Source organism: Eriocheir sinensis, chromosome 61 (genome assembly GCF_024679095.1).
Source record: "Eriocheir sinensis breed Jianghai 21 chromosome 61, ASM2467909v1, whole genome shotgun sequence".
Lineage (NCBI taxonomy): Eukaryota > Metazoa > Arthropoda > Malacostraca > Decapoda > Varunidae > Eriocheir > Eriocheir sinensis.
The window spans coordinates 7,217,637-7,235,708 of record NC_066569.1 but is presented as its reverse complement, the minus strand read 5'-3'; the positions used below and the strand labels follow the sequence as shown (position 1 = coordinate 7,235,708).

Below are 18,072 nucleotides of genomic sequence, written 5' to 3'. Positions count from 1 at the left end.
GAGGGAATCTGTAATTTGGTAACTGACTCAACATTCAAAAAATCATCGTCACCTAAAGAATCCCACATGACTCGCCACAACAAACTGATTCACTTGCATAGGAAGAGACTAAAGGTATTCATACTTACTATTAATTATCACATAAGTGTTTTATTTTTAGAGAAAATATGTCTAAGTGAGATTGTATCACAAGGTACTCTGACTAACAAGACCTGCGGCAGCAACAGCAGCAGGCGGCACTGAACGCCACGCCACTCACACACACACACACACACACACACACACACACACACACACTAACATTTGCATACCTTTTCTTCCTGTTAAAGTATACATAATGGAATGTAAATAATCTCTATAACATAACAATACAACAAAATAAATACTGTACTCTCGAATTATCCTACTAAGTATATAACATGGTGTGGAACATAATCCTGTACACACAAACATAGTACTAAATATACATAACATCCTTGATACTCAACATAATGGTGCAATATAAACACTACAAAACATAACAAGGAAGTGACAGGTTACCACGCCAGGCACGCTGCACTCTCCAGGCTCAAAGGCAAGATGTGACCTGACCTGACCTGACCCAAACTTTTTGACCTGGTTGACAAGACACTTCCCTTCCCCCCCCTCAACAGGCACTTCCTCGGTCACAAAATCCTTATTGCCATCACCTCTAGGGTTAGTATTCACATCATGAGTCCTTGCTCAGCGTCACTCCCCTATCACTGCTTCCTCCTCAGTCTGATGAAGGCAACAGTTCCTTAGATTTTTACTGTAATGTGAAGGATATAAAGACAAATGAATAATCTGAAAATGACAACAACCCTACCAAGACAAAGAGCAGAGAATTTGGGCCTTATTGTTACGTTTCCAAACATTAATTAATTTCAGTTTTTAGATGTGGGGAATGTCAGCCAGCCATTAATGCCTAGACTTTAGCCATCGGTGCCCACCTGACCAACACAGCACAGTGTCCATACATTTCACTCCAATTCCATTTAAAAGACCTGTGGGTGTTTGGTACTTTTTGCCGGCACTTAAAATTATAGTCCAACCATTTCAAATAGTCCGTTGAGGCGCTGGATTCCACGGGTCCTTTCCTCCCCTCTGCTCTGCCACACAGTCCCAACACCTATTTTTCCCTCTCATATGTTAGCTATAGGTAACGTATGAAAGGAAGGGATAGGTGTTGGGACTGTGTGGCAGAGCAGAGGGGAGGAAAGGACCCACGGAATCCAACGCCTCAACGGACTATTTGAAATGGTTGGACTATCGAAGTCAACAGTGTGCACTGGCCACCACTCCACTACATAGGGTTTTTAAGTCTTCCCTGACTATAAGATGCCGTCCACCTTGTTATATAAGAAATGAGATTCTAAATGACCAGATCTATGACTCATTAGTGCCACTGAGTAATTTCTAAATAATACGACTGACCCAAAAGTGTACTACCCACACTGGATATCACTGGAAATGGAATTGATGCGGCATACACTGCAAAAAAACTCTCCTTAAAAATAACTACCATGGCTTAAGTGACAAGCATGTGAAAACAACAACTGCAGCTGAATGCATTGATGTAATACTTAAGAACTGTTTGACAAGTGAGCCATTAGCGGTAAAGTTTATCAGATCTTTCATGTAAGCTAATTTATCAGCCGAGGAGGAAGCATTAAACAGAACTGAAGAATGGTTGAACGCTGAAGCTTTGGCGATCAGTCCGAGTACCAGTGAGCAAAATTTGGTGAGCAGAACTGGCACTGTAGAACCTAAAAGAGGACCTGAGCTGAGCAAGGACTCGTGTAACTAACATGTCTTGCCCAGCCAAATAAGACACACCCTTCTATTAGCATGTCTTGCCCAGCCAAATAAGACACACCCTTCTATTAGCATGTCTTGCCCAGCCAAATAAGACACACCCTTCTATTAGCATGTCTTGCCCAGCCAAATAAGACACACCTTTCTATTAGCATGTCAAGACTCCCAGGGCCAACAATATTCCTGTGTTGACACGTGACCATAATGATTAATATTTCTACTCTAACGGGGCCAAACAATCTCCTCTTAAAAATTACACCACTCCTACAGCCTAAAGTGTTCCTGTGTTGATGATTGACATTGATAATCTTGCATGACTGAAGAGAACACACAACACTCCTGCCCTGCACCACAACCCATGTTCCACTCTACAGTTACCGTATGAACTTGTGTAAAAGTCGTATTTCCAGAACAATTTTAAACCAAGTACTGTGGGTCGACATACGAGGCTGAGAAGTGGCATAAGGGACAATGGGACATATTCTTAAAATTTTGGCGGCCAAGTACACACATTGGACAAGACTTTCATGGGAGTTTTGTGCATTTGCAGAGGTAGTTTTATGACTCTTCTGGTAGTCTGATCCTTCTCTTGTGCCATGAATCCACAGAAACACTTATTAGAACCTGGTTGATATCCTTTTTGGGCTTTGAGGATAGTTGATGTGGACATTTGCAGAGGTAGTTTTATGATCCTTCTGGTAGCGTGATCTTTCTCTTGTGCCATGAATCCACACAAACACTCATTAGAACCTGGTTGATATCCTTTTTGGGCTTTGAAGATAGTTGATGTGAACATTTGCAGAGGTAGTTTTATGACCCTTCTGGTAGCATGATCTTTCTCTTGTGCCATGAATCCACACAAACACTTATTAGAATGTGACCAACAACCCCTTTGACCTTTGAAAATAATTGACGCGGGAGGTGGGAGCATCCGAGAACACCCACCAGAGTTTTTTTTCTTGTTTACACGTCTCAGGAAGAACCGGAAATTAGTTGCAAGGGAAAAGTGACACTCGGTACACCAATACAAGGTCGTCTTTCCCTTGCAACTGATGTCTTGTTCTTCCTGCGATGTGTAGCCTGACTTTCCTACTGCAAACTGGAAAAATATGGCTTTGTCCCTCATGCCATTTCTTAGGATGTCTCATGTATGGATACTACTTTCTGGGGGCTTAAAGTTACATGTTAAAGTTAAATGGAGTATATCTTAGTCCTGGAGGTTGACTTTTTAGCCCGGTAGCAGCGACGGGCCAAATTTGTGCCATCATATAAACTCCCCAAAATAGATGATGCATAAACTGATCACAAATGCTTTGATATATATTTTGAAATGGTTTGTGTGAGTGATGATTTTTTCTATTTTTTCTCGCTTAGAGGGACCACTAAGAAACATGATCCCCGCTGCTACCGGGTTAACATAAGACTTTTACACGAGCATACCCGAAAAACCCATCTGAAACTGACCTCTCCTCTGGCCACTCCTCTTGTTAGCTTTTCCAGGAGCAGCGATTAGAGGGCTTTTTTGTCTTCTTTGCTTACTGCCTTTGACCTGTCTCCTTCACCGTAAACAAAAATGTGGTAAGTCTCCATATTATGCTTGACAGTGATTGGCGCTGCTGCTGAACAAGTCACAACGATTAGCTTGCTGCATAACGGGATGTCACGGCGGAGCAAATTCTTGGCATCACAACATTGCTGGATGACACAGAGCAGTGACTAACCAAGGGCAGTGTGGAGGGTTACTGTGATGTTCCCTCGGCATTACTGAACACCGTGGAAGGTTACTGTGATGTTCCCTCGGCATTACTGAACACCACACATTGACCTGGGTACAGTTTCATAGTTGTGGGCATTTCCAGGAGTAGTTTTATGACCCTGGTGGTAGTTTGACCCTTCTTCTGTACCGTGAACCTAAAGAAACACTCATTAGAACCCGATTGACCCCCTCTTTGACCTTTAGAAATAGCTGACGTGAGAGCGAAAGGAGTAGTTTTATGACCCTGGTGGTAGTCTGACCCTTCTTCTGTACCATGGACCTAAAGAAACACTCATTAGAACCCGAATGACCCCATCTTTGACCTCTAGAAACAGATAATGTGAGAAGCGAAAGGAGTAGTTTTATGACCCTGGTGGTAGTTTGACCCTTCTTCTGTACCATGGACCTAAAGAAACACTCATTAGAACCCGAATGACCCCCTCTTTGACCTTTAGAAAAAGATGACGTGAGAGCGAAAGTAGTAGTTTTATGACCCTTCTTCTGTACCATGGACCTAAAGAAACACTCATTAGAACCCGAATGACCCCCTCTTTGACCTCTAGAAACATGATGTGAGAAGCGAAAATGTCTTATAATACCGAGCATAGAATGACAGACAGGCGACATCACAGAGCCTTCCACACCACACGATGCAGTAAGTCAACAGCACCTCACCTGGGCATATTTTGAAATGGCTAATATCTCCAACGGGAAAGCTTCAAGACTTGCGGACATGGCTTTACAAGGAACACCAGCGGCAGCAGCAGTTGTATGGCACTTAGCATGCTGTGCCTCGCTTGGCTTTAAATGTGATCACAGAAGCCCAGCTGCCCTCCAGACTCCTAAAGCAATCCATAAAGGACCTTGATTATGAGCTGACAATGGTATGGTTTAGGCAGTACAGTCGGCAGAGTAAGTATCGAACACCTGTTGTTACCGCCAATTGAGAGAGAGAGAGAGAGAATACTATCGCAGCAATGTATCGCTTTTAACATTCTCTCTCTCTCTCTCAATCGGCAGTAACACCTGTGGATTGAGTGCATACAACTTCAGTGAAATCTAGAGACAAGGTGTTGTGTTAGTTAACCCCTTGAATGCGGACTTCCTACAAGACATCAAGCTGCAGGAGTCGAGCAAAACGTGGCTGCTACAACTCGATGAAGAAAAGTGTAGTCGTCCATCATACCAGTGCCACATGGGAAACACTCCACTATCCACCACAGAGGCAGAGAAAGACCTGGGAGTTTACGTTACCAGGCTACCAGTGAAGGCGAAATCCATGGCAATCGCAGCGGACGGGTTAAGTGTGCAGCAATAGATAGACTCCAGCCACTGCTTCTGTTACCCACCTAACCAACACAGCACCATGTCTAGATTTCACTCAGATTCTATTCAGTTGACCAATGGGTGTTTGAGACTATTTTACCCGCTTACGTATGAACATTCTGTAAGGCAGCCGCAAGTTATAAAATCTACCGTGTCTGACTGATAGCAAGGACTTCATATTCTGGCGCTCTCTCCTTTGATGACGTAAAGAAATGTTCGTACGGAAAATTACAAAGATTAACGTTCGCTCTGGCCACAACGTTTCTCTACATCACTCTTGCAATGTACATCTCATTTGACGTCATTTTAAATTACAAAGATTCGACGCGATCCCAAATTACAAAGCTTACCAATTCCTCAAGCAACAAAAGTTCTCAACCGCATCAATCCCGCAGTTTACATCTCATTTGACATTATCTTAAATTACGCAGATTCGACACAATCCAAAATTACAAAGCTTACCAATTCCTCAAGCAACAAAAGTTCTCAACCGCATCAATCCCGCAGTTTACATCTCATTTGACATTATCTTAAATTACAAAGATTCGACGCGATCCAAAATTACAAAGCTTACCAATTCCTCTAGCAACAAAAGTTTTCAACCGCATCAATCCCGCAGTTTACAGCTCATTTGACGTGACCGATTTACACGAACTTAACATTTACTTTTTACCCCTTTCGTGATGAGGGATAGAAAAGAGATCTCCATATTCCTCAGCCGCAAATTCCCTCTATAGTGCCGTTGTCATAGTTAGCATTCAGGCACCCTAAGCACAGACAAACGGGCTCTGATGGTACACAAAAACAGGCCTCGGAAACCACTACTACCAAAAACACCTTCCACGCTACCACTACAGTTTTCCTTTCATCTACTGTTCGGCTCACAAAAATAGGTCTAATTTCAAAGCCTAAATAGCTACAAAGAGGAACATGTAGGCACAACCGCAGGATATATTTGTCGTCCTCTCTGAAGCCGTGACTAAAGGGGACAACATGAGTGACAGCAGCCGCAGCTTGATGGGTGAGTGTCGTGAGGTGCCGAGTGTGTGTACCAGCGTTGCCAGATTGTCGTACTCAGGCTTGTATATTTGCTGATGTCCGACCCAAAGAAAACCAAAGCTAAGTGTAAATAAAGAAAGAGGAGAAGAAGAAACAGAAGATGAAGAAAAAGAAGAAAAAGTAATATTATCAGAAAAAGAAGAAAAGTAATGTAATAGGTCCCTCTGTGTGTTATTCATTTAGTTATCGTTGAAATGGTTAGTTTTTTTTTTCTTTTTTTTTTTCCCCCCAGTAGTCACGGGTCAGAAACTGGTAAATTTATACGATGTTCTGAGTATGATAATCTGGCAACGCTGGTGTGTATGTGTGTGTGTGTGTGTGTGTGTGTGTGTGGCAAGCCCCTCGCCTCACCCTCGCTCCTCCTTAGCTCCTTCATTCACACTGACTTAATTTCCTTCACTTTTGTAACCTAAACCAAAAAATGTGATGAAGAGTGAGTGGCTGACGAGGGGCTTGTGTCACGTTTGTCCCGTGTGGGTGATGTGATGACGAGGAAGCGTGGTTGCCGTGTGAGGGGCGCCGCGGCCACTCCTCTAAGACTGAACAGTGGTGCCGGAAGAGGCCCAAAAAGGAGGCTTCTGGGTGGTGTGTGCCTGCCAGTCTCCACAGTTTACAGTCAGTGAGCATAATAGGAGATTAACTTCCCTGGAAAGCTGAGCCAAAGTACAAATATTAGCTTCTCATAATATAGAACATTCGTTCATTTTCAGTTTGATTTTTATCTTAATGTATCAGTTCAAATTTCCAGTGTTATTTTCCAGATGTGAACACTGACGGGACTGGTGAAAACAGACAGACAAACCTCCCTGTTCCTGCCACTGGTGAGTGAGTGTGATGGCCGGTGAGATGTGTGTGTGTCAAGCGATGAGTGGGCACATTATGCTAACTAGAGCCAAATGGAGGTGAGGTGACCGGGGGCAGCCACCCCCGCTGTGTGGCGCCCTCCTCGGTGTGTGCTGTGCAGGGAGGGCGCAGTGCTGTGGCGGGTGAGTGGGCTGCCCCCGACATGGAAGTATCCTTGCCAGGCTTGTGGATGCCTCCAGCAAGCGCGGCACTACACAAAAAGGTGATTCTTGAAAGGTGTGTGTGTAGCCAGACTGCTGGGCCCTCGCAGGCTGACGGTCTGTGACTTACAACACAACAGTGATTCCTTATTAGACAAATTGCATATCATTTATGCATCTTACTCTGACTAAAGAGATTTGATACACAATGCAAATTTTTGCTCGTGACTTCACCCCACAAAGTATCATGACAGCAATGTCATCCCTTACACATCTACTTGTGTATACTTGTAAGAAATATTATGTACCTCACACCTCCAGGCATGATTACTGATGCCTCCGAGGTGAATATTTAAAGATCACAGTTTTAACGTGTGACAACAATACACGGCAACAAACAAAGCCAAAAACGTTCCTTGCATCGGAAAGCCGCGAGCACGACGGGGAAAGTAAACGACCACTGGCTTAATGCAGCGCGGCACCGCGACAGAAACAAGACGTAAACACAACCAACCTCTATTTAGAAGAGGGTCAAGGCTCACCCTGACTGGGCCTTGTTGGCTGGAAGGAGAGGGAGGAAGAGCAGGAAAAGGGGAATGAAAGTAATGACAACCAAGATGACAAAGTATGAGACAACCAAACAGATTCCCTAACACCTAATGCTTCATCCTTCCTCTGTCTAGCCCCTTCTCCTCTTGGTGCTTCAGGGCGTTCTCTGATCCACCACACCACACATCAGACTCCTCAGGTAAGGGAAAAACGGGAAACCTAACCAAGAGGAAGGGGAGAAAAGACCCTTCCACAAGATCATACATTTCCCCCTTTCCTTCACTGCTTCCAAATAACTAAACACCATTTCAGACTATGAAAACGGGAAAAATAAAACCAACAGAAATAGGAAACGGCAAGAATCTCCCACAAGAACTCAATTTTCCTTCCTTTTTCCTTCTCTCCTTCACTGCTTCAAAAAAATACAACCCCAATTCAGACTATGAAAACAGGAAAAATAAAAACAACAGAAATAGGAAATGGCAAGAATCTCCCACAAGAACTCAATTTTCCTTCCTTTTTCCTTCTCTCCTTTTCTGCTTCCAAAAAAATTCAACCCAATTCAACCATTAGGAAAAACAGAACATATATGAAGCAGGGCAGGACCAGTTTCTCCCATATAAACACAAGCTACTTCCCTCCTCCCACTCACTTCTCCTACATTTCCTTCTTCCTTTTTTCTCTTCCTCGTTTAGCTATAGAAGTAGAAGACAGGTAAAACAAGAAACAGGGAAAGAAATGGTCCTATCACAACTTAAACTACTTTCCGCTTCCTTCTTCCTCCTCCTCTTACACTTCCTCTTCCTAACTTCTTCTCCCTCTTCCTCCTTTGTCTATAGCAGTAAAAGGTATTACAAGAAACAGGGAAAAAAATGCTCCGATCACAACTTAAAACTACTTCCTCTTCCTTCTTCCTCCTCCTCTTAATGTTCCTCTTTCTTCTCCCTCCTCCTCTTACACTTCTTCCTACTTCCCTCTCTCTCATCCTCCAACATTTCCTCCCTCTTCCTCTTACATTCCCACTCTCCTTCCTCCTCCTCCTTTGGCTGTAGAACCACAAGATAAAGTAAACTAACAAAATCAAAGAAAAGAACCTCTCACATGGGTTCAAATATCCTCCTGGGTCCTTCCTCTCCTCCAGGACTCCCCCAAAGACACTGTACCAGAGGCTAGACTAGGGGGTGTAGGGGGGTGGGGGGTTGCCTTCCAGCGGTGGTGGGGGCTCGCGGTCGATGATGAAGGGGTAGCCGAGTGCGCCGCCCGGGCTGTCGAGACCCTCAAGCCCGCAGTCCTCCATGAGGGGCGCCCCGTCTGGCTCCTGGAAGATGTGTGCGGGGCGGAGCCAGCTGCAGCCCACCGCCAGGACCGACAAGCCTCCTGCAACATGTAAACAGATGGAGTACTGTATATTTCTTTTTTTCTTTCTTTTTTTTTTTTTTTAGGCCCGCTATTCGCCGCTCCCACAAACGTAAAAAGTAAAGAGTAGCCAAAAAAGAGGTAAATATTTGAAGAGTAGTTCCCCTCAGAATGAACTGTCTGTATGTAGTCACCGGCGACCTTAGGACCGTAGCATGAATATAGTTACACCGCATAATGGATGTTTTAACCATCGTCTATATGGATTCTACCGCAGTCTGGAAGTGTTGTTATATTTCTGCCAGACAAAACTGACTGACTGAATTTTGGACCATCTATTTTTTTTTTTTCTTTACAACAAAGGAGACAGCTCAAGGGCACACACACAAAAAAAGGAAACAATAATAAAAAAAAACCCCGCTATCCGCTGCTCCTAAAAAGAATCAAAAGAGGTGGCCAAAAGAGAGTTCCACCACCGCTGTCTAAGGGTTAAAAGCACTTCAAGGGACAAGCACAAATTCTCAGCCGTTCACCGTCACCCGCCTTCACCCACCTGCCAGGACAAAGAGGTAGAATCCCACGTCAAACTTGACCTGGACTCTGTCTTGCTTGGTGGCCTCCTGCAGGTACTCCAGCAGGATGGTGAGGCGGTAGCACACGCCCACCCCCACCACGCACACCCACACTGGGGAAAAATAAATAAATGAGAGACAAAGGACTGAATAATACAGAAAAGTAGAGACAAAGTAGATGAGGAAAAAAAAGAAGAATCAACAAGTGAGTTAGGTGAAATGAAAACAACTGAGAGGATTTAAAAAGGAAAATTTAAACAGTGAAGCAGCCTGATAAAAGAGGCCATTTAATCCAAAAACTTCAATGCCTTTCAAGATGAATTTGACAGATTAAGTCTGAGATGGGACCCAAGGCACATAACTCATTTTCTGTATGTCCCAAATGAGTAAATACAAACACACACACACACACACACAGAAAATCATACGAGCATCCTTGTCTGTCTGTCTGTTTGTTCGATGTATGTGTTTTCTCTTTCTTTTGCTTTGTTTTTTTTTCTCCCTATTTTTTTTTTTGTTGTTGTTGTTTTTTCCTCACTTTAGTCTGTCTTCCACATCATAACCTCACAACACACACACACACACACACACACACACACACACACACACACAAAGAATACAAAAGATGGCAACAAAAATGGTTCCAGAACTGGAGGGATTGTCATGTGAAGAAAGGTTAAAGGAAATGGACCTGCCAACATTGGAACAGAGAAGAGAAAGGAGAGACCTAATACAAATTTATAAATTATAGAATAAAATGGAAGTAGACAATGAGTAGTTACTACTAAAAGAAGGAATAAACACCAGCAACACACGAGGACGCAGTAAAAAATTGAGAAAAAGACGATGCTTGAGACATAAAAAATATAGCTTCCCGCAAAGAAACAAAGAGGTTTGGAACAGACTAAGTGAGGATGTAGTATCGGCGAAGAGTGTGCACAACTTTAAGGAAAAGCTGAATAAATACAGATATGGAGACGGGACCACATGAGCATAAGCCCAGGTCCTGTAAAACTACAACTAGGTAAATACACACACCTGCCACAATACTGGGCAGTGCGTTCCTCCGAAGGCAGCGCACCGTGCGTCCGGCCGGCCCCGCCAGGTCCATCATGAGCTGGACACAGGCGGCGCAGGCCATCAGGAACACCAGCCCGATGACCACCTGCAGCAGCGACACGATGTGCGGCGTCACACACGACTTCAGCTCTGGGGCGGGAGAGGAGCGGGTGAGGAGTGGTGGTTAGTGGTGCAGGTAAAGGTAGAGTCGGGGGCATGCGCTATGGCTGTGTGTGACCTCGGTGCTGCTCTTGCTGTTAGTGATCTAAGCAAAATATTCTCTCTCTCTCTCTCTCTCACTCTTTTTTTTTTTTTTTTTTTACAACAAAGGATACAGCTCAAGGGCACAAAAAAGTAAACAATAATAAAAAAAGCCCGCTACTCACTGCTCCCAAAAAGAACCCAAAGAGGTGGCCGAAAGAGAGGTCAATTTCCAGGGTTTACCAGTGTGAGGGATGAAAGAGTAAAGATGCTGGTTAACTCTTGCATAAGGGGTTTGGACAGTATAGGGACACTGGGGTGGTTCAAATTCTTCAACATTACCGTGCACTGACCAATATAAACTGAGCGCAGGCAATACAGTGCATGATAAACAATGTACAGGAGTGACAGCCCTGCCAACACAAAGGGTGACGCTTAGCACCTCACTGCTGTCCTATGTCCCCCAAACACCATCCCCCAACTCACTTTGTTTCTATGTTAGTATTCCCTCACCCTCCCTAACCAACCTACACTCTCTTTTTTTGTATATCTTTGTGTTAGCCATTAAGTTAAATATCTGAATTTTTAACTTAATGGCTGCCAAAGCTTAGTTAACCCTTCATTATCAATATTACACACACACACACACACACACACACACACACACACTCACCTTCCCCATTGATGTAGTAGATGTAGGAGGCTGAGTCTGAGTCCCCACCACCACTAGGCACAGAGGCAGAGGAGGAGGAGGAAGACGAAGACAATGAGGAGATTAACGAAGGTGATGTTGAGGAGGAGGAGGAGGAGGAGGAGTCCGAGCCTGTCTTCACTTTCACAAACCGTCCGGCGAGGAAGAAGAGGTAGAGGCTGAGGGTGTTGGTGGAGCAGCCCCCGCCCTCCATCCAGAACCACCGGGGCTGGAACACCGCCACGCACACCACCACCACCACCAGCAAGTTCACCACCTGCAGGGACGAGAGGATGGGGAGGATGAGGGAGTGTACTGGATGAGAGAATGAGGTGGATGAGAGCATGTGCTGGATGAAAGGGGAGGATGAGCAAGTGTACTGGATGAGAGAATGAGCGAGTGTAAATACTGGATGAGAGAACAAGGATGGTGAGTGTGTGTGCTGGATGAAAGGGGAGGATGAGCAAGTGTACTGGATGAGAGAATGAGCGAGTGTAAATACTGGATGAGAGAACAAGGATGGTGAGAGTGTGTGCTGGATGAAAGGGGAGGATGAGCAAGTGTACTGGATGAGAGAATGAGTGAGTGTAAATACTGGATGAGAGAACAAGGATGGTGAGAGTGTGTGCTGGATGAAAGGGGAGGATGAGCAAGTGTACTGGATGAGAGAATGAGTGAGTGTAAATACTGGATGAGAGAACAAGGATGGTGAGAGTGTGTGCTGGATGAAAGGGGAGGATGAGCAAGTGTACTGGATGAGAGAATGAGCGAGTGTAAATACTGGATGAGAGAACAAGGATGGTGAGAGTGTGTGCTGGATGAAAGGGGAGGATGAGCAAGTGTACTGGATGAGAGGATGAGCGAGTGTAAATACTGGATGAGAGAACAAGGATGGTGAGAGTGTGTGCTGGATGAAAGGGGAGGATAAGCAAGCGTACTGGCATATCATTCGGCATATCATTAAAATATATTTCAAACATTATTGGTGCCCGAACTGAGCCCTGAGGAACTCCACTCTTTCCTCTCCTCCAATTTGATTTCTCTTCCCTAATCACCCTCCTCATTTCTCTTCCTGTTAAGTAATCCTTCATCCACTCGATAACCTTTCTGCCCATTCCTCCCCACTGCTGTAGTTTCCAGATTAACCTTTTGTGCGGAACCTTGTCAAAAGCTGTTTTCAAATTAAGATATACACACTCAGCCCATCCTTCTCTCTCTTGCACCATGTCTATTGCTCTTGAGTGTGCTGGATGAGTGAGTGTACTGGATGATTGAGGTGGATGAGGGAGTGTACTGGACTGAAGGGAGGAAGACAGAGTGGAGTGAGTGTGTGAGAGATTGAGACTGTTGTTAGTAGACCGAGTGGCTGAGTGTTTGTCATACGGTTTGATTGGCTGGTTGACTGGATGGCTGATTGATTGGCTGACTGAATGGGAGGGTAACTGGCTGACTGACGGACTGACTGGCTGGTCCAATGTAAGGCTAACTGGTTGGCTGAGTGAGTGAGATTACTGTTGGTAGGCCGACTGGCTGAGTGGTTGTCTAGCCATGTAACTGACTGACTGGTTGAAAGGAAGGCTATATGGTTGAATGGTTGGCTGACTGGGAGGCTAATTGGTTGGTTGGTTGGTTGAGTGCCCGGCTGATTGATATGTTGGTTGCCCGGGTCACTGGTTAGTCCAGTACATAATTATCACAAACATAAGAAAATATTGACAGTAAACTGCAGATTCTTGAAAGGCCACACAATAGGGAAACTCTCTCTCTCTCTCTCTCTCTCTCTCTCTCTCTCTCTCTCTCTCTCTCTCTCTTCTTTTTTTCCCCATTTAGATTCACTTTACTTTCCATTTTTTTACTGTTTTTATCTTAGGTTTCCTCCACACCCCCTCCTCTCTCTCTCTCTCTCTCTCTCTCTCTCTCTCTCTCTCTCCCATTCCTTCCCTTCTATTCTCTCTTTAGACTCTTTTTTTCTCATTTTTCACTGTTTTCTTCTCTCTCTCTCTCTCTCTCTCTCTCTCTCTCTCTCTCTCTCTCTCTCTCACCGCAGACAGCAGGTTCCGCTCCGTGTCGAGGCAGGCGGAGGGTCGGCAGCGGCGGTGGTGGCGGGGGGGCGGGCCGCTGGTGTAGGAGGGTGGCGCCTGCATGGTGGCACTGGGCACTGCGAGGGCCAGGCTACCAGGGCACCGCCACGGCACTAGTGCACTGCCTGCCCATCACTGGCGCTGCACGGGGGGTCAGGCGGAGGCTGCTTGGTGCTCTGCCACATGGGTTCTGTCACTCCTGAAGCTGTGGGGGAAGGAGCAAGGGGATTGGTATGGTGTTGTCTAGATGGTAACACACTCACACACATGACTGCCAGGCCTGTTCCACTCATCCACCACTCTGTTAGTATTGGCACTCACTCACCACATGACTGCCAGGCCTATTCCACTCATCCACCACTCTGTTAGTATTGGCACTCACTCACCACATGACTGCCAGGCCTGTTCCACTCATCCACCACTCTGTTAGTATTGGCACTCACTCACCACATGACTGCCAGGCCTGTTCCACTCATCCACCACTCTGTTAGTATTGGCACTCACACACACACATGACTGCCAGGCCTGTTCCACTCATCAACCACTCTGTTAGTATTGGCACTCACTCACCACATGACTGCCAGGCCTGTTCCACTCATCAACCACTCTGTTAGTATTGGCACTCACTCACCACATGACTGCCAGGCCTGTTCCACTCATCCACCACTCTGTTAGTATTGGCACTCACTCACCACATGACTGCCAGGCCTGTTCCATTCATTCACAACTCGCTGGTAAACCCATTCCTGCCTGTGTCTTTGTTGAATCTAAATTTATCCAACTAAAACCAATTACTACTAGGTGTCCTACCCACCCTTATTGACATCACCCTTATTAATCACACCCATTCATCCAACCATCCAATATCTAACCGAGGACTTTCTATATTTGTCTCAGTTCTCGGAAACACATGGAATTTAACTTAATCTAAATATGGGAGACAATGGAGCATTTATTAATAACTTTGCCATGGTGAGGGTAAGAGGGAGGAGAGCAAGGGACCGCAGAAAAAAAAAGCATGAAGAATAAAAGAATAATAAAGACAAATATGGCAAAAAAAAGGAAAACAATACAGAAGATGGGAAAGTAGAATAAGAAGTAGAGGAAAAGAGGAATAAATGTGACAGCAAACAAGAAAGAAAACAGGGAAAGTAAGACAGAACAGGAAACAGGAAAAACAGAATAAGGAAAATGGAAAACAGGGAAAGTAAGATAGAACAAGAAACAGGAAAAGTAGAACAAATAAGGAAAGTGGAGAACAGCAGACGGAAAAAGAAGAGAATATAATGACGAACAGGAAAACATAACAGGAAAATGGGAAACAGGAAAAGTAGAACAAATAGGGAAAGCAGAAAACAGTAGACAGAAAAAGAAGACTATAATGACAAACAGGAAAACAGCAGGAAAATAAGGAACAGGAAAAGTAAGATAAAACAACAAACAGGAAAAGTAGAACAAATAAGGAAAATTAGGAAACAGCAGACAGAAAAAGGAGAATATAACAGTAAACAGCAGAAACTATACCGGTAACAGGAAAATGGGAAACAGGAAAAGTATAAGATAAAACAACAAACAGGAAAGCTAAAACAAATAAGGAAAATTAGGAAACAGCAGACAGAAAAAGAAGAATATAACAGTAAACAGGGGAAACTATAACAGGAAAATGGGAAACAGGAAAAGTGAAATAGAACAACAAATACATTAATTAGAAAACAGCAAACAGAAAAAGCAGAACAGAATGTAACAGTAAACACGGGAAACATAACGGGAATATGGGAAGCAGAGACGGTATAAAGTAGAGCAGTAAGATCAGCTTCCGCTCCCTTTCCTGGAGGCCGGCAATATTGGATGAAGGGGATAACGAGGCTTGGCAAGGGAGCAGCAGCGGCCAGCAAGGTGTGAAATTAAGGTGAGGTATTAATTTTTTGGCCAATTTAACTTTTCTAGGCAGGTCAGAGAAGAGGAATGAAGGAGAGAGAACTGAGAAAAAAAAGCGCAGGAAACAGAAATACTGACAGCTCAGGACACAACGGACAGCAAGCAAAGTTTAAAATTAAGGATATTATTTTTGAGGGGTCAACTTACTAACTTTTCTAGGCAGGGCAAAAAGGAAGAATGAGGACGTGAGGAAAGAAAGAGGAAGAAAAGTGCAGCAATCAGAATCGGCTCAGGAAACGGCGACCAACGACGTATAAAATTAAGGAGATATATTAATTCTTGGGTCAAATTTACTTCTCTGGGAAGGTCACTGAGGGAAAAGATATTAGAGAAGAAAACCAGTACAGCGGATGGGAGAAAGAGCTAAGCAAATAGGAAAAATAGAACCAATATGAAAGAAACGGAGAAGAGAAAAATAGAACAGAAAACAGGAAAATTAAGACAGAGCAGCAAACAGGAAAAGTAGGATAGAACAGGAAACAGGAAAAGTAAGATTGAACAGGAGAGAGGAAATAAGAAAATAAAACTGAAGACAAGACAGAAAGGAAGGGAAAAGGGGAAAGGAAGGAAAAAAACAGGGAAACAGGAAAAGTATGGATGGTAGAACAGAAAACGGGAAAAAGGACAAGGAAAACAGGAAGAATGGGAAATGGAGAATGGAAAACAAACAGGAAAACAGAAAAAGTATGGATAGTAGAACAGAAAACAGGAAAAAAATGACAAGGAAAACAGAAAAGGAAAAAAATGACAATGAACAGGACAACAGAGAAAGTAAACTAGAACAGGAAACAGGAAAAAAGGAACATATAAGAAAATAAAACAGAAAACAAGACAAAAAGGAAGGGAAAAGGAAAAAATAAAATAAACAGGAAAACAGAGAAAATAAGACAGAATAGGACAGGAAAAAAATGGAACAAAATATAAGGAAAACAGATAATGCAATAGACAAGGAAAAGGGAGAAAATAAAACAGGAAACAGGGAAACAGGAAAAGCAGAACAGAACAACAGAACAAATTGGAAAAAAACAACAAAAAAAACAGGAAAAAAAAGAAAACGAGGAAAAAAAGATGTAACAGAAACATCACAACATCAACACAAAACAAACAGATAAACAACAACAAATCAACACAAAAAAAAACTAAGAAAAGAAAACAAAACAGGAAAAAACAAAAACATCAACACCCACCAAGGTCACCACCACCACCACCACCACAAAACACGCCATTTCCACGCTATCCACTCCCTCCACCTGACCTTTTTTGACCTCGCCAGACACACGGAAGGTCACACTATCAGCCCTGACCTCCCCCCGCCGCCCCTCACCTTGCTGGGCCGAAAAAACAGGTCATGAACAGGAGGTTGAGCAGCACGAGTGACAGTAGGCAGCTGATGATGATGATGATGGTGGTGGTGGTGGTGATGGTTGTTTTTCCTTCTTTCCAACGGTGCAGATTTAGGATTTATATATGTGTGGGTTTATTTGTGGGTTTATGTGAAGGGAAATGTGGTTAAGAAGACTTTTTGTGGGTTATTCCTTTAATTTTGGTTCTTTGAGGGTGAGTTTACAAAGGACGAGGATGGTTTAGTCACCCCAAACAGAGCAATTCAGTATTAATGTTTTCATGGGTTTATTTATAGTTTTATGTATAGAAAATATGTAGTTAATAGAGTCTGTTGTTTTTCATGCTGTTTTTTTTCTTGTTTTATAGTTGTTTTATGGTTTAATGGTGTCCTGGAACGCACTAACAGCCCTGCCCGCGGTGTCCCACTCTGCATGACAGTTCTCCTGACCAGCGTTGCCAAATTGTCGTACTCTGAACATTGCATTTATCATTTTTGGGAAAGAGAGACTACCCACACCAACAAACAAATAAATAAGTTTTTTGCTAAAGTTAAACTGTTTTTGTGATTTTAGATTTTTTTTTTTTGTTTATAGTTGTCGAAACTACTCTGACCTTCAGCGCCTGCATTGATTCGCTGGCAGCCTAAATAATCACACCTTTGTACTGGCACTAGCGCGATGCAAACTGCCTGGGAAGGGATCGAGTCTCCTTCACCTACTTTTCTACAGTGTGGTTGCTGGGCGCTGCCTCCTAAACAGCTACAATTACTTAACCTAAAACCTACTTAACATCAAACTGAATTATACTTTTGATGCTGAAAAGTAAAATACAGCCCTACTAATGGTTTCAGGGGCCGTGTTCCCCTGTTTTTCGCAAATAAAACTTTGACAAGGCGTCGGACAAGGATGTTATTTTGGCAGTGGATGTTTGAGACCCCGACCTAATGGGCAGACATATGATTTGGTGTCACATGTGGATAATGAAGCACTTAGAAGAGTAAATTTAGGGTAAACTTCGATAAAAGTTAAAGGCACTCTCTCTCTCTCTCTCTCTCTCTCTCTCTCTCTCTCTCTCTCCAGAAACTCTTTGGTGTCTCGTTTGTCTGTTTCACTCCTCCTCCTCCTCCTCTTCCTCTTCTTTTCTCCTGTCCTGCTAAAAAAAAGTACACATTCAACAATTCAGAGTTTCGTGTTCAATATCTGTGTGTGTGTGTGTGTGTGTGTGTGAGAGAGAGAGAGAGAGAGAGAGAGAGAGAGAGAGAGAAGAGAATGAGAGAGAGCGTGGAGGGTTGCTAGAGATG

At 43.8% G+C, this 18,072-nt stretch overlaps 1 protein-coding gene across 11 annotated transcripts; it reads right to left on the bottom strand.

Moving 5' to 3' along the window:
- Nucleotides 1-130: 130 nt before the first annotated feature.
- On the bottom strand, nucleotides 131-16,847 carry LOC126986305 (transmembrane protein 127-like). 11 transcript variants are annotated; one of them, XR_007739500.1, is made up of 8 exons: nucleotides 16,753-16,847; nucleotides 13,452-13,695; nucleotides 11,392-11,686; nucleotides 10,497-10,667; nucleotides 9,440-9,571; nucleotides 4,042-8,907; nucleotides 3,873-3,915; nucleotides 131-3,747 (listed from the first exon to the last, which is right to left on the bottom strand). XR_007739500.1 is itself a non-coding variant. In XM_050842284.1 (6 exons), exons 2-6 carry the CDS (start codon nucleotides 13,551-13,553, stop codon nucleotides 8,705-8,707), a joined length of 903 nt encoding a protein of 300 aa, XP_050698241.1. In that variant the 5' UTR covers nucleotides 13,554-13,695; nucleotides 16,753-16,847; the 3' UTR covers nucleotides 131-8,704. The 11 variants fall into 11 exon arrangements, 1 of the variants encoding a protein (XP_050698241.1); XR_007739504.1 differs by having other exon boundaries at nucleotides 4,150-8,907; XR_007739494.1 differs by having other exon boundaries at nucleotides 131-2,460; nucleotides 2,587-8,907.
- Between the last annotated feature and the right edge of the window lie 1,225 nt (nucleotides 16,848-18,072).